Source organism: Nymphaea colorata, chromosome 10 (assembly GCF_008831285.2).
Source record: "Nymphaea colorata isolate Beijing-Zhang1983 chromosome 10, ASM883128v2, whole genome shotgun sequence".
In the NCBI taxonomy this organism is placed as follows: domain Eukaryota; kingdom Viridiplantae; phylum Streptophyta; class Magnoliopsida; order Nymphaeales; family Nymphaeaceae; genus Nymphaea; species Nymphaea colorata.
In genome coordinates, this window is record NC_045147.1 from 16,358,712 (window position 1) to 16,374,641 (window position 15,930).

Below are 15,930 nucleotides of genomic sequence, written 5' to 3' on the forward strand. Positions count from 1 at the left end.
TGGTTTTTAAGAAGAAGGCTTATGAAGTCTGAGATTTATGCTATTTTGTGGAGCTAAAAAAATATCATTAAAAAGTTATGAGAATTTTAATATGCTATTAGAAAAATGTTCAAATTAGATATGTTAGATTTCTTTGATTTATAAAATCGGAGTTATAACGTGAGACTTTCGTAAATTTTCTTCATTTATGCAATTAAAAAAAAAACTTAAAACACCATGTCGAAAACTTGAGTTGTATTACAAAATTTGGAAATATAAGGACTGTTTTTGGAAATAGAAGGACAGTTATGCTTATGAGAAAAAATGAGGTTCAGAACGAAAACTTTCCATGAATGAAGCAATAAATTTCGAAAAAACAAGGCGAAGCGTTCTAATGCCTTCACTGCAACTCAATGCCTCCTCATCTTTTTTAACTTCTCAAGGGAGCTGTCCGAGGGAAAAACGAAAAGAAAGAGCTTTCTCTCTCTCTCTCTCTCTCTCTTTGTGAGTTCGCGGGAGGGGGCAAAAATGGCGGTCAGGGCGATGGATGTGCCCGCCCTCTCTCTTCTGCTCGCTATTCTCGTCTTGAGCTCTTGCCGAGGAGCTCGGTCGGATGCGTCGGATCACAGATACAAGGACGGTGACCCCGTTCCTCTTTACGTCAACAAAGTCGGCCCCTTTCACAACCCCAGGTGCGTCTTTTCTGGATCCGATGGTCTGGATTTAGAGGGTTTCGAGCGGGTTTTCCCCTTTCTCGCTTGTGAGATTGGTCTGCTACTTGGCTCAGATCTAAAGTTCTTTGTGGTTCCATTGCTAGGGTTTCTGATCTCCTGCTTCTTTTTTCTATTTTTTTCGCTAAATCTGTTCGTTCGCCGCATGCGTTGGTTAAGTTCGAAAAGCTCATGTAATTCTGATAATAGCGAGGAAATGATTGGCGATAGTTTGACTTCTATTTTGTATTTGGGGAACTCTAAACCTTTTTTTTCTTTTTGAGAAATTGTTAGAGAATGTTGTATGAAGCGCTTTCGTTTAGAACGGTTTTGTTCCGCACACTGACGGCTTTGTTTTTGATCTCGTCTGTGTCGATTGAACCTAATCTGAGTCCATGTGGTTTTTCTTGATAACAGTGAGACGTATCGTTATTTCGATCTACCGTACTGTTCACCAGGTCAGCAGTGTCATCTTTTCGTAAGCATTATACCTCCATTTTTTTATTTTGAAAGTGTTTCTTTATTTTGCTTTTGATCTCGAAACTCGCAATGATGCCCATGCAGGGGACGTGAAAGAGAAGAGAGAGGCTCTGGGCGAGGTTTTGAATGGCGATCGTTTGGTGGTTGCGCCTTACAAGCTTGATTTCAAGGTCATGAAGTCGTCGGAACCTGTGTGCAAGAAGAAATTATCCAAGGAAGAGGTTGTGACATTCAGGCAAGCGGTGATCAAGGATTACTACTTCCAGATGTACTATGACGATCTGCCGGTTTGGGGATTCATCGGGAAAGTTGAGAAGGACAGCAAAAACGATCCTAGCCAGGCGAGATATTTGCTCTTTAATGAAGTTCGTTTTGAGGTCTTGTACAACAACGATCGGGTGATCGAAATCAGCGTCCAGGCTTCTCCAGAGACCGCAGTTGATATTACTGAGGATAAGGAGGTCGATGTGGAATTTTCATATTCAGCGTCGTGGAGGCAGACAAATACACCTTTTGAGGCGAGGATGGAGAGATACTCGAAGTCATCTTCGCTGCCTCATCACCTGGAGATCCACTGGTTCTCGATCATAAACTCCTGTGTTACTGTCCTTCTTCTCACTGGATTTCTTGCGACCATTCTAATGCGTGTGCTAAAGAATGACTTTGTCAAGTAAGCTTGTTGTTTGCTGAAATATTTTATGTTATTTAATTCGCCAGCACTTCCATGGGCTGTTGTCCTAACTCGTGGTTTATTCAGATATTCTCATGATGAGGAGTCTGCTGAAGACCAAGAGGAGACTGGATGGAAGTACATCCATGGAGATGTTTTCAGATACCCAAAACATAAGTCCTTACTCGCTGCTGTTCTTGGGTCTGGGACGCAGCTGCTGACTCTGTAAGTACAGACGAGATCTTGTATTAGCATTGTTCATGAGCATTTTCTTTTTCCGACAGTTTGTTACTCATGTTTGCAACATGCGATCCCAGAACAATCTTTATTTTATCCTGGCACTAGTTGGGGTCTTCTATCCATATAACAGAGGAGCTCTATTCACCGCACTGGTTCTTATATATGCTTTTACATCTGGTATTGCTGGTTACACTGCAACGTCTTTCTATTGCCAGCTGGAGGGAACAAACTGGGTATGTGTTGTTGTCCTACCGAAAGCATACCTTGTGCTTTCCTTTTTTTTTAGTCAAATATTGTAGTACGATCTATTTGATATTCAATCTGCTTTTTACAGGTGAGGAATTTGTTGCTCACTGGATGCCTCTTTTGTGGGCCTCTATTCCTTACATTTTGTTTTCTAAACACTGTTGCTATAGTTTACAGTGCTACTGCAGCATTGCCATTTGGCACCATCCTGGTTATTCTTCTCATATGGATGCTAGTTACATCACCTTTGCTTGTCCTGGGTGGTATAGCTGGTAAAAATAGTAAGGCTGAGTTCCAATCTCCAGTTCGGACAACAAAATATCCTAGGGAGATCCCACCATTGCCTTGGTACAGAGGAACTCTCACCCAGATGGTGATGGCTGGATTTTTGCCTTTCAGTGCTATCTACATTGAACTTTACTATATCTTTGCAAGTGTATGGGGGCATCGAATCTACACCATCTACAGCATTCTGTTCATTGTTTTCATCATTCTCATCATTGTCACTGCATTTATCACCGTGGCACTGACATATTTTCAGCTCGCTGCTGAAGATCATGAATGGTGGTGGAGGTAGGTGAAGATGGTTCTAATTTCATGTTCATTTACTGACTCCATGCACAATTGGTATGCTTCTTAGAGAAATGAGCTTTTGTTTGTAGCTTTAGGTTTTTTTAGCCCACATGGGTCCTGCTTTTTTTTTCTCCTTCTCTTATTTTAGTCTGTAGTTGCTTTCTGTTGTTCCACATCTGCTGACTTCTCTGATTTTTTTTTGTTGTGACATCATATAGGATTTCAACATGGCCTTTATTGAATTTATGTTTGAATTAGCTCTCTCGTAAAATTTACTTTTTTAAGCAAGATCATTGTCACATTGTCACAAATATAATGATAAGGTCTACAAAACAGAGAAAACTGAAAAGGGTCAAAATATTGCTGTTGCGAAAAATTTTTTCTTGTTATATTTCCCCCTTTTTTAATGAAACATTTTAAATGCATTTTAAACCTTCTCTTTCCATTTCTTTTGTTTGTTTACCGTTTTAAGAACTGTGTTGTATTATTCTTTTTGTAAGAAAGTAACCTTTTATATACGTTGTAATTTTTTAAATGTTCTGAGGTTTTCCCAAGAATTTCTCATGGAACCCAACTTCACGATAAATACATGTGAAAAACCACACTTATAAAAGCACAAAAACAGTGTTGATGACATTACTTCTTATTTTTTATTCTTTTCTCATGTTGTTTCATAACTATGTTGAATGCAGTAGCAGCTTAATTTATCCTCTGAGTAGCCACCCAGTAATTCTCATAACTAGCTATATCAAATTTGTACATGAATTTTTACTCTATACCTGCTATGGAGTTTGTCCAACTGGGATACATCATGAAATCTGACACATAGGCTGCATATCAGCTAAGTGATAAGTGTCTAAAAATTGTTTGAGGCAATGGTGGGACAACTGCATGGTGCTTTAGTTGAATTGGGACATTTTTAACGGCACAACGTTAGTTCTTGATTCTTTTGCTATATGAGTGTGAGATAGCTCTCTGTGGACAGTGATTATTCACATGAAAAAAGAATAATATGCTTTTTTGCAGATTTTGTAGTTTTTTAATATACTGCAATGACATTGATACTGATATGTGTGTGCGTGAGAGAGAGAGAGAGAGAGAGAGAGAGAGAGAGAGAGAGAGAGTCTCTTGAGCACCAAGGTCCACCATGAAAGAAATTCACAAGAAGATGGGTAAGCATCAACTAAAATCATCATCAGCCACTTCTGAGGAAGTGTCTGCAATGTGGACACTAAGATCTGAGACCTAAACTTTTAACATGACACGTGGCTTGTTAGAAAGAAACCAATGACTATTCAAATTAAATAAGAGTCTGAAGTTTCACTACTTCAGTCAAAAAGATGATTTGCCATCTTAATTTGAAATATTTAAGGCATTGAATTTTGATGCTATTAATGAGAGATGCCTTTCTGGACTCATGAATTTGTTGGTTTCTCGTTTTTAAGCAACTTAATTTCGGAGTATCCTTGTTGTACTTTCTTGTGTTATAAGAGCTTTGCATCAGACAAAAGGAAAAGAAAATATACCTAATTTTTCCAAGATAATTTAGTCCAATGCTAAAAAAAATCCATGGGTAATGAAAGCAGTCACAAAGCTGGGAGTTATCATGCGAACGGACAGACAGATGGATACTAGAATAGGCATAGACTCATGAAAGATTACCATGACTATGACGCACCGATTCTTTGAGGTTGGAATACCCAACAAAAACTAGGTCTGGGTGCTTAATTCTTGTATACCTCTAGCCTAGAAAGGCAGTCACAGAAGGAAGCATCCAGCGGCAGACATAAAGCAATCATTGTCGAACTCTTGGGGGGCATTTGATATCAACAATGAAAATTTTAAGTTTGACCCTATCCGTGGTGCTAGGATAATTTCTCATATATTCTCCATGTTTCTCAGGAAAGCACTACAAGTGAAAAGTCCACTGGTAGATACCTTTTTCCATACAACTATGGTGATTTTTTTATTTATATTGGTGATGTGATTTTGTAAGCAGGTAGTTTACCTTTTCAGGAAAAGAGTGTGTGAATTCTGTTATGTTGAAAATGTGTGGGAAAATTATGGTGCGAAGTTCATAGACTTGCAAGTGTGTGAACTAACCAGTCTTCAAGCTCTATTGAATGAATATTTTTTGTTTGATCTGGATTATGACAGTTGTGCACTGGTGTAAAAACATGTCCTGATATTTCTGTGGGGATTGATGCAGGGCTGTTCTTTGTGGAGGATCTACAGGGATATTTATCTATGGATACTGCCTGTATTACTACTATGCACGATCGGACATGTCCGGTTTCATGCAAACGTCTTTCTTCTTTGGTTATATGGCATGCATTTGCTATGGCTTCTTCCTCATGCTTGGAACTGTTGGCTTCCGTGCTTCATTACTGTTTGTTCGCCATATATATCGGTCAATCAAGTGCGAGTAATTAGAGTGCCTCAGAGAAAATTCAGGTACCTTGTTAGCTGGTTCTCTACTTTCCAAGCTTTGATATAGAGAAATAGCTTCAGATATGTTTTGTTGGAGTAGATACTAGGAAAAAATAACTGTTAACTCAAACAAGCCAGGAAGATTGACGGTGTTTCCAGAAAAAAAGCTAGCTGAGCAATATCTTTTTTCTTGGGGAGCATGGTTTGTGAGAGAACCTCAAGGCTCAGATATAGGAGTAGTTTGTAAGTTGTAACCTTACATGTACCTGTACTTTCTGGAAAGCCATTTTCGTTCTCATTGTTGCTTCTCTGGACTGCTTCCCTCAGGAGTTGATGTATATTCTACGGAGGAATATTTCCTTATGGGCTTCAAAAATGTCTGTATTTCTTACGTTGGTGAATGGGAATTGAATTTCAAAATTCTGCATATTGTTTTGGTTACTTTGTTCTTCTGCTTGTGACTTCCTTGCTATTGTACTAGTTGTTTTCCCATTTGTAGATTTCGTTAACCTCACAATTGTCTGGCTCAATGCCTTTTATATTTATCTTATGAACGAGGCCTTCTTTTCTAGAAAACTCTGAAAAGCGTGTGCGATGGTTTTTCTCAAAATGAGCCTGACCTTTTTGTTCAATCTTGTTAATCACACGTGCTGCCTAATGAATTTCTCATCAAGTATTTTCTGGCAACGAATGTGTTAAGGGTAGTGGTTTAAAACACTGGCAACGTCAAATGACACTTTTAGCTGCTCAACACAAGCACTCATGGGGCCTTTCCTGTGTCTTTACATGGGGTTGTCTCTGGTTTCCTATCCTTTTCTCCTGTTAAATGGGTTATGGGGGGAAACGAGTACCAAATTAGGGACATTTTGAATGCTTCACTAGTGTCAATCTGGACCTTTAAATGACTGCGTCTAATGGAATAGGGGGGATGAAAAAAAGGGAGACGTTAGAAGGCAACCATCTCAATTTGTCAAACAATAGTGAAATGAACAATCGATGCCTTGATCGAACAGCGGAAGTTCATGACTTTGTTATTTCAGATTACTTTTTTTAAAAAGTAATGCATAGCTATTAAAAGATAATGCAAGAGTGATCACGATGGAAGCCTAATCCTGCTCATTCCCCTAGGGTATATCCTAATCCTGTTCATTCTCCTAAGGTATATAGTTTGCTTTCGATGTCTTGGGGTGTTGTCCCTGTTGTTTTCAACTTGCATGTTGGTGCTCCCCAACACATTTTTTACAACACATTGACATCTTAGAGATTTGAAAGATGTCTACTGACCCCTTCTCCATCCATTTCTCCAACCTCCTTTGGAACCAATTATCAAATTGAGTTTGCAAACCTAAAGAGCATAAGCTTGCAGAGATAAGGGAATCGAGAAGCTATTCAAACTAAATTGGCACCGCAGGAGGAGCTCGGTAGCTTTACCATCTTTATGTCAAGGTTCTAACTTCGTCATTCTTTAGCCGACAAAAAAATATGGGCACATAATTAGGTCAATGCTCTAGAGTTAGACAGGGCATGTGGTTTCCTCCATTGTTGGCATGCCAAAGGCGGATACACATTCTTTAGAGGGTTATTGGAGAAGGCTGAACTTAATACGATGGTTTTGGAAGGTGCTCTTAGAATAGCAGTGACGGAAGAAGGCTAAAATTTTTAGGGCAGGAGATGAAGCGCTCGATGTGGACTATCCATTAATCCAAATTGTCAAAAGATTTTAACTGATACAGGGCCATGCTGACCAATATGCGCCTCTCAATATTTAGAATTGCCATTTGGGGCCTTCAGCCTTCTTAATACTGTTTGCCCTTGATAAGATATCGACGGGAAAAATTCTATTCTCTTCAACATTTTATATCAAAGTTCTTCTATTGAAATGATATTAAATGCCCTTGCAAATTAATGAAGAAGGGGTACAAGCAAATTTGGAACAAGAAAAGCTAAAAATAACAGAAAGAATGGAATGTCTAAACGGTAATAGGGATGAATTTGCCAACCAGGATCCTTTTTGGCAATTACATATAAGTGAGGGGTAAACTGCAGGGAGATCCAAAATGTTAATCCAAGTATTCAAATTCAAGGCATCCTCAAGGCACAAGGTCCCAAAATGACATTGGTGATATCGATTCTGGTCTCACTTGACTCCCACCAAATCTATTCTTCCCTTCAGCTGGGACTACGCAAGAAGTTGAGTCAACTGGAGCTCTACGTAAACTCGCTTGATTAAGTTTAACTAAAATTTTGAGTTTAAGTTTTACTGAAAAAAACTCGAACTTATAAACTAGTGAGTTCCAATTAAACTCAACTAAGCTCGTTTAGTGTAACTTATATTTTCTACTCAAAACTAATGAGAAAGATCAAATCAAATGAAGTAAAACAAATTTAAACGAGTAGAGCTTTTTACCAAATCAAACTACAGCTCGAGTCGAGCGCGAGCTCAGCATGATAGGAGCATAGTCGAGTCCGGCCCTACCTTCAGCGGTGTCGAGTGGAGTGACTGAGGGGTTGTGGTTCGGGTGGTGCGGGAGTGCTCTCCTTCCCTCCCGCAGATTTCGTTTGCTCATCCCCCGCCACTGCCGCCGTGAATCCCAGCTGAGGGGATGCTCCTTCCCCTCTCTCCGTCTCTACTCCTCCTGCAGTTTCTTCGGGCCTCTGGAATCCGTAAATAACCGCAGAATCGAGGCAGCCCCGAGATGCGGGGGACGGGGAGAAGTTCTCCGTTGGTTGGAAGGTGAAGAAGGTCCACCCCTGCAAGCGTTGGTCCTACAGAGAGTGGTGGTGGCGAAAAAGATGATTTCGATCACGCCAAACTCCAATTTCCAATCCCAGAGGCTTTTCAGTCAGCTCGTTTCCGCTTTCCAATCCCCGCATTCCCCCCGCGCTTCTTCTCTTGTAAGAGGTCCATAGCCAAGGCTGATTTTTTCTGCTGGGATTGCCGTTTGTCTTCACAGTTGTTTGATTCGATCACTCACTGCAGGCCTTTTGTTATCGGCAGAGGTCGGGTTACGGCGTAAGGTTCTTGTGCTCGTTGCGTGCGGCAACGCAGCAGAAAGCTAATGGTGGATTCCGCACGCCCTCTGGCTCTGTGCATCGGTTTTTCGCAAGTTTTCGATTGTTCGGTAGTGATGGATCGAGGTTTTTGCAGGTGGTTTCGATCCAGAACTACGGTCGGTGCTCGAACTGGCCACGGATGGTGAACTATCTGAAATTGGGAGCATTCTGTACGGGCGGAGGTAATTGAATGGCTTTAACTTTGCTGTTACTAATTTAAATGTGAAGTTTTAATTTCTTTGCCAGTTAATTCGATTTTTTGTTGGCTTTGGTTATCAGGTGCTGTCTGTTTCATTTTCTTAAAATTTTCTCTATTCATATTCAACTACAAAAAGTTCTTTCCGTCTTGTGCGGAATTGTTGAAGATATACCGGGAATGCGTTTTTGGCTAATTTTCTTTGCTTTCTGTTGTGGCGAAGAAGCTTATCTATTGCTGCATTGTTGAATGATTGTGTGTTTAAATTTGGTCTAGTTTGTCGACAAGTTGCGGGAAAAATGAAATATGATCCTTCTTATAGTTGATTAAAATGGAAGAATTTATTACGCCAGTTAATTGTGAACGCACTGTGAAAGTTTTTCCGTCGACATAAGGTCGTCACAATATGAATAAGATGTGTTATCCATGACAACCAGGAATTTATGTATGTAACATCTTTTGACAACTAGATAATTGACTTTTTGTTTCTTTTCCTCTCTCTCTCTCTCACACACACACACACACACACACACACACACACACATATATATATATATATATATGTCGAGTACGTACTTGTATAGAGGATCAAGGTTTGACGTGTTAGACAATTGCTACCGGTGTACAATGATGGTATATGTGTTTCTTCTGTTCTAGATCATAATTATGCTAGTTTTCTTTTCGTCGCAATTTTTTGAAGATTATATGATGCACGGCATAAAATTTACGTTTTATATGCCATTTTTGTACTTGTTTTCTGTTATAATTTGCAGCTTTACCATCTCTATCTCTATTTGCGTTTTGACCAGCTACTTTAGTCCATTACTAAAGTCCATCGCATATGGAGATAATGTCGATGATGTTATGTATGAGGAGGCCGGGGAAGGAAGGGAAGCTATCGTTGAGCTGCTAGAGTCCCGATTTTTTTTCCTAGCTGCAGATGCTCGGGCAACATTAAGGCAAGGTTCAAAGTGTTCGAAAGTTTTGCTTCTCACTTCTAGTGTTTTTCAGTAATGTGCCTATCTCACCTTGCGTAATAATTGTGAAATGTAATTTTGGTCGTTCAATTATTTCCTAACGATTCAGCAGGAAAAAACCTGTCTCAGGAAGACTTTTGATGCTTCAGTTATTTTGTCTTAAAAAGTTAGACAAGGGAGTCATTGTGTATGCCTCATTGACATTTGATGTTTCATTAGATTCTGATCGGTACCCCATCTGATTTTGGTTTACATTATTATTTTAAGGGGTTGGAGGCCTTCCTACAGGGATGTTTTACTCGACTTGAGGAAGAAACTGAGGATTCCATGTTCTTCCAGATTGACAACAGGAGATTTGGAGGCAGAGATATTTCTTCACGTGTTGCAGGAGTTCTCAAGGTAGTATCTCCCATGTGCTGGTTTCTGTATAAGACCGCTGCATGATTAGTTATGTATTTGATTCTCCATTGTTGGCTTACAAACTGGAACATATCATTCTTCATGGTAAGCCAGCCTTTGCACACTCATTATATGGTGCAGTGGCTTAAGTCTCCGTGTTGCTCAAGCCTCGTTTAAAAGAAGAGTATGCAAAACTTATCTTTTTGTTACAATGCTGAAATAGTGCATAAGCAGCCTGTTTCAATCAAAAGAAAGAATCATTATCTGTTATTGTTTAAGAGTTAACTAGTTAAGCGATTAATATTACAGCTGGTGTTTAATATGTCAGTTTTTAAATGTACGACGAGTAAGTCATATTTACTTTTGTGGTTACTATCTGTTTCTATTTAGGATGTAAATGAAGCAGCATGTCATCTTGTTTCACATGTTGTTTTCCACTAGAAGCATGGCTCAGAATAATGTCCTTAGGTAACACAGGCTTAAGAGCTTTTTGTTGTATATGATGTCAACGACATGGAATGCCAGACATTTGAACCTAATTGTTTGGCTGTAATAAAGGGAAGAATAAGGATTAGGTTTGCATTAGTATGTTCTTCAATTTTGCATGTTCAAAATTCAAACGTTTTTTTTATTTAGCATCATGAGGTCGTCATATTGATCTCCTAAATGAGGATTAATTTTTTGTTAGAGCAACTTGACTTTGTCTACTTTCAGTGAGGAAATGCCTCGCTTTTCCTTCTCCAGGGAGAATACCCGGTTTTCCGATTGTTATGCTTATACAGACGGACCAGTTGGTGCCAATCAGTGGAAAATTGATGCTTTTGATGTGTTGAAAGTTGGAGCAAAGGAACTAAAGTTGATATTTTTGAAGGTTAATATTTCTTTTCATTTTTATGTGCTTGATATACTGAATCACTTGTGCAGTTTATTGTTAAAATTGTTAGTTTGATTTGTACTATATTGGATTGTGAACAGGGTGGTGGTATGCTGACTCTAACAAAGATATATCAGTTGGTACGTTATACATGCTGGTCCACTTTGAATGCATTGTTGTTAAACTTAAACCAGTTCTTGCTGCCTCTAGACATGATCTGGGTCTTCTTTCCTTTAATAGTTGAGGCGGAGCTTATCTGGAAAGTTGTTGCTGGAAGCTGCCAATTATCAGATAAAGCATGAAGCAATTAAAAAGGTAGAGTCATGTTGTCCATACTATTTTAAGAGTGATTCAGCTTTTGCACATTTAGCTTCAACGTACTTCTGGGTACAGAAGGTTGATCAGTTCTGGCAGTATCTTAGTCCATTCTTCATGAGCTTACCATAGATATGCCTCAATACAACCTCAGTACTTTCTAATTTTGTCTGTGTTACCTCTATTTCTGGTTTAACCTTTGGCTTGGCGAGGCAGCCACTCTTAAAATTGCTTCACTAGTATTTTCTAAAGACAGGTGTGGGATGCAGAACTTATGTAGTTGTCGAAAATTTCAGCTCAACCCTAGCAAAGCAGAATCCATGTGTATGTATTTGTGGCTTTAACTATCTAACCACATAAAAGAATGTACAACAGAAGTGCAGAATGCAAGGTTTCACTTGACTTTATTATCTACTGGCTACATTAGAAAGTTGCAACAGTTCTCTTTTGGAACTTCTTGTTGGAAGCAATTGCTTCATTCAGCTGATTGAAGCAGCGGCATATTTTTTCCCCTTTAATGGACTTATGTCTTATGCTATGCTCTTCTGAAATGTGGTGCAAGTTGTTTTTATTGTCAAATTGTACTATCTGTTGCATTGCATGTATACAATCCCAGGAGTTTGGGTTTGCTTTTTCTCTTTGTTAGACATACAGAATCATTATCTGTCCTGCTGTTAAGGTAAAAAACCAGAAATTTTTAGTTGTGCTTCAGTGGATGTGTAATCCTTAATATTATAATTAGTTCAAGTGAATTACTATATGAGGATCCCATTGTATTTTTTTTCCATTGGAAATGGCTATATGAGGAAATGGAAGACAGACAGATCCATTATAAATGTTCAAATCAAAATCTGGCGAAGCTATTGCTCCATTGCTTAGCTAAATAGCCTGACTTCTGTTTATCTGAAGAAGTTTATTGTCTTTCTCTTGTTGAGTTTCTACTGTTAAGTACATGGTTTAGTTTCCCTGTGGTTCTCCTCTTTTATGAGGTTCTCCAGTATTCTCTTCAGGGTGTGCTGTGGTGCCCTTTATTTTTTGCCCTCTTGCAGAAACGTTGCCCTCATTTCAAATTATCTCTTTCATTTTCACTTTATTTTGTTGACTGTTCAAATGTTCTGAACTACTACTTCTATTGTTGGAAAAAGTAGGATAAAATGGTTTTCAAGCAGGATTTGATTCAACTGACTTGGATCTGTTTAGGTGGGCTTGTCAAAGATTTCCAGGTGCAGCTTAGTGGTGGAGCCAGAAATTTCTGGCTAAGGGGCAGTAATGGTTTAACTTTTAAATTTTAAGGGGCACTGTAAATAAGTAAAAAGTTAGGAAGCTATCAATATCAAATAAAGCAATTTTTGTGGGATGGTGTGGGCAATTGCACACACCAGCCCACACATGCCTCCACCACTGGTGCAGCTTGATAGATTGTTTCAATTTCATTTTTTTTCTTTCTATTTTGCTTCTGAACAGGCTCCATATCTGATTAGGTTTCGCTTCTTTCCATATTGACTCACTTGGGATGGTGGCTGATCAAATTTGGAATCAGTAGTCATTTTTCAATATGTATGAATCTGGCACTAATTTGTCCACAACGAAATTTCAGTTGACCACATCCCTACAGTGAGCATTCGTTATATTGACTCTTCAAGCATCTCTCTCTCTCTCTCTCTCCCCCCGCTCCCCCCCCCCCCGTGCACATTCAACATGACACCAACTGCATTGTTTTTCCTCCTTCAATGATGAAGAAACAACTTTAGGGGTGGAGTACTTGGTGGCTGGTTAAACTTGCTTTACCTTCATGAACTTTCACAACAGTGAAACTTTCAGGTGGAATCCCCTTGAACCCTAGAGACTTTCACGTGAGCACATGAAGATTTGACCCTCAAGAGTCAAGATTCTCTTTGTCCCATTCTTGAATCTTAACTTGACATTTTCATGATGCCTTACTGTGTTTACCATCTTGCCATTTGGATACCTAGAACTCATGTAACTGGTTATCATTGGTATCCCTTTTATGCTTCAAAGTTCTTCCCTTGAGATTGTAATGTTGCAATATGAAGTTAATTTAACTAAAGTTTCCACTTTATTACTTTGTTAGGGTGGGCAATTGGCTGCTGTTAGTTTGGAATCCAGAGTGGCATTGCTCGCTGCCAAAAAGGTAACTGTTAGTGTCCTGCCTCTGTCATTATGTATCTTTTGGTTCTGTGGTGTGAAGCTGATATTTTTATTTTTTTCTTCTTCAATATGTATGTGAAGCTTTTTCATTGTGATGATATAGGGTTTGGTTTCAGCAGCATCACGATATTTTGGCCTACGAAGTATGATGATGTTAATCGGACCATTGTATGTGTTTCCTTTTACCTATCTTCATTTATATGCCTGCTATATAGCCTTTGCTGCAAATGCACATTTCTGTTGCTATATTGCATATGATGGATCTTGAAGGCCTCTTTGGATAGGCAATGTGGGGCTTACCGATTTGTGTCCGCCTCATAAGTGAATGCTGGAATTTTTTGTTGATTTATTTAATAAAAGGAACCCTTTGCTAATCCTTCTTGTGGGTCTACTAATGCGGCTAATTCCTCTAGCTTGGATAGTGTCATTAAATTTTTAAAGATGCGTTTTTCTTAGTGATATGTTTCATTTGAACATATGAAAATGTTCTGTCTTTCTTGCCATTGTGCTGCTTGTTTTTGCTTATTCTGGAATATACTGGATATTGGTTTGTCCCTTATCTGATAACTGGGCATCAACAGATTTTTACTAAGGCAATGTGCATTTCTGTACTGTGAGGTTTATACCCAGCATGATTCCAACAAAATGTTCAGAATTTGTTGAATAAACCCTCAACAGCCTGCAATTATTGTTTCTTCGGATCATCCCTCTCCATTACCTTCTTTTTCCTGTATATGCTCTGCCACTTTTCCATGTCGCCCCATTGACAGCAACGTGTGCAAAAGAATCATATTGCGTACAACACAGTGCAAACAGTTATTGGCTTTCTATGAGCTCTTGAATGCTTATGCAAAAGAAAAGCTACATCTTGTTATCCAAATTAACCGTTTTTTTTTTTGGAATTTGTGGAGAAATTATATATACTTAAGTCCCAAATTGGGCAGGTTATGGGGGACATTTCTGGCAGATATTGTAATCCAAATGATAGGAACAGATTATGCCAGGATACTGCGTGCGGTTTATGCATTTGCACAGGTATAGGTTGTAATTTTGATCCATGTCTGTATTCTGATCTCGTTAAACACATAAGTGGGTTTGTATAGTATCCCAAAAATTATCAACTCCACTGATGTTTGGTTTCCCTTTATTACAGATCCGCCTAACCCGTACTTACGGATGGACAACAGCAATCAGGCAATGAAACATAAATCTGATACTGTTAGGAGGCTTGCTAATGCCCTTCCAAGAAAAGTGGGGTTGGATTTTATTGTAAAGATTTCCTATCGTGTAGAATTCCTTGTAATTTCTACTTGGAAACAGTTCTTGAAAGAGCATTGCTTCCTGCCCTGTTTCTTTTCATGTGAGGGAGACTTGGTATAGTACCAATAGTATTTGCCCAAAGTCTCCTGTGATACTGTGACCGATCCACCAACGAGGATATGCAACCCCATTCTGAGCTGCCATCTTCAATTGCAGCGGAGGTATGATTACATAGCACCGTCGTCTTTTTCCACTTGTCGGTGGGTCAAAGGCATCTTAAGCTAGAGTCATGTAACCGTCTAACGTCGAGTAATCCTCATACATAATGTAAGCCAATCTGGGAAAAGTGTAGCAGGTCTTGTATTCTCATTGCATGAACTGACGTGACATTGTTTATGAACCTCAGTGACAATTCAAAATGGCCTTTGAATAACCAACTTTCCTGATTTATAAATTAGAAATTTTACTTTTGAACTTAAAGCTTTGAAAACTTTCGTAGTTTCATATTCAAGCTCGTTGGGAGCGACTTAACCCTTCATGGGTCAGGCAGTAATCTAGTTAAGGGTTTGTCCTGAACCGCGGCTGGGCTGTTTAGAAGGACAGAGCCTTCTCAGGGAGACCAGGAATCCATTCTAGGCATCAACCGAATCCATTCTCAATCCGTTTGGGTTCAGTTTCGGGTCCTAGACCCATTTGGCTGTAGATCGAGAGCTGGAACCAACCTAGATCGAGCCCCATCTTTGAGTGATGCTCAGCTCAACTACCGAAGCATTCCGAGGAACATAATCTGTTGAAGCTTATAGGGAATCTATCCTCCTTCCGCAAGGGCGTATAACAACACAAGAATATGATACAAAATTTTGTTCGACTAGCATGTTAAAATAGGTCCCATACTTGAATCGATCTTTTGGACTAGGGCCTGTAGTTCAATGGACCTTTGGTTTAATTTCTCTCGGACTGAAGGAAAAATCAAGTCCTATTACCATTTAAAGATTACCCATGACTCGATTCCCATTTCAATCTCATGCAATAGCGTAGAGCAGCTAGAGCTGCACGTTTGGATTTCAAATGACTTGTGAGATCCAAAATTAATGTTGCTACAGTTCCACCCAAATCCAAAAGTACTCATGCCCCACATGAACCCTTTGAACCCACTTCGTGAGCCAGCCTTGTGAAATTGAAGTCGATGCATGTTACGAAATGCAGAAATTAGTGATCCGCTATATATTTAGTTGATGCAACTAATATGGATCCAAAATTTTCTGGAAGAACTCACTCCAAATCCGTGGATCCATTTCAAATTTTTGGTGTTATGGATAGTTTGGATTATGTATATATCTGCCATATTGATCCCATCT

At 39.2% G+C, this 15,930-nt stretch overlaps 2 protein-coding genes across 5 annotated transcripts; both read left to right on the top strand.

Annotated features, from left to right (window-relative positions):
• Positions 1-355: 355 nt before the first annotated feature.
• LOC116262402 (transmembrane 9 superfamily member 2) lies at positions 356-5,769 on the top strand. Its single transcript, XM_050080088.1, is given in 7 exon segments — positions 356-671; positions 1,107-1,147; positions 1,254-1,839; positions 1,927-2,068; positions 2,157-2,312; positions 2,414-2,898; positions 5,108-5,769. Coding segments are annotated over 7 exon segments (1,794 nt in total). The 5' UTR covers positions 356-507; the 3' UTR covers positions 5,328-5,769.
• A 2,019-nt stretch (positions 5,770-7,788) lies between these two features.
• On the top strand, positions 7,789-14,945 carry LOC116263378 (uncharacterized). Of its 4 annotated transcripts, none has more exons than XM_031643098.2 (12): positions 7,789-8,223; positions 8,309-8,390; positions 8,477-8,564; positions 9,388-9,537; positions 9,823-9,954; positions 10,669-10,825; positions 10,930-10,968; positions 11,069-11,143; positions 13,236-13,295; positions 13,394-13,480; positions 14,257-14,347; positions 14,466-14,944. In XM_031643098.2, exons 1-12 carry the CDS (start codon positions 8,122-8,124, stop codon positions 14,690-14,692), a joined length of 1,290 nt encoding a protein of 429 aa, XP_031498958.1. In that variant the 5' UTR covers positions 7,789-8,121; the 3' UTR covers positions 14,693-14,944. The 4 variants fall into 4 exon arrangements, with proteins under 4 accessions (XP_031498958.1, XP_031498959.1, XP_031498960.1 ...); XM_031643099.2 differs by having other exon boundaries at positions 7,793-8,223; positions 8,327-8,390; positions 14,466-14,945; XM_031643100.2 differs by having other exon boundaries at positions 7,794-8,223; positions 10,699-10,825.
• Positions 14,946-15,930: the final 985 nt, after the last annotated feature.

Coding starts and splice junctions, on each gene's coding strand:
- LOC116263378 (XM_031643098.2), top strand. CDS start 8,122: ATGATTTCGATCACGCCAAACTCCAATTTCCAATCCCAGAGGCTTTTC. Junction 9,955..10,668: donor GTGTTGCAGGAGTTCTCAAG/GTAGTATCTCCC, acceptor GTCTACTTTCAG/TGAGGAAATGCCTCGCTTTT. Junction 10,969..11,068: donor TAACAAAGATATATCAGTTG/GTACGTTATACA, acceptor TTCCTTTAATAG/TTGAGGCGGAGCTTATCTGG.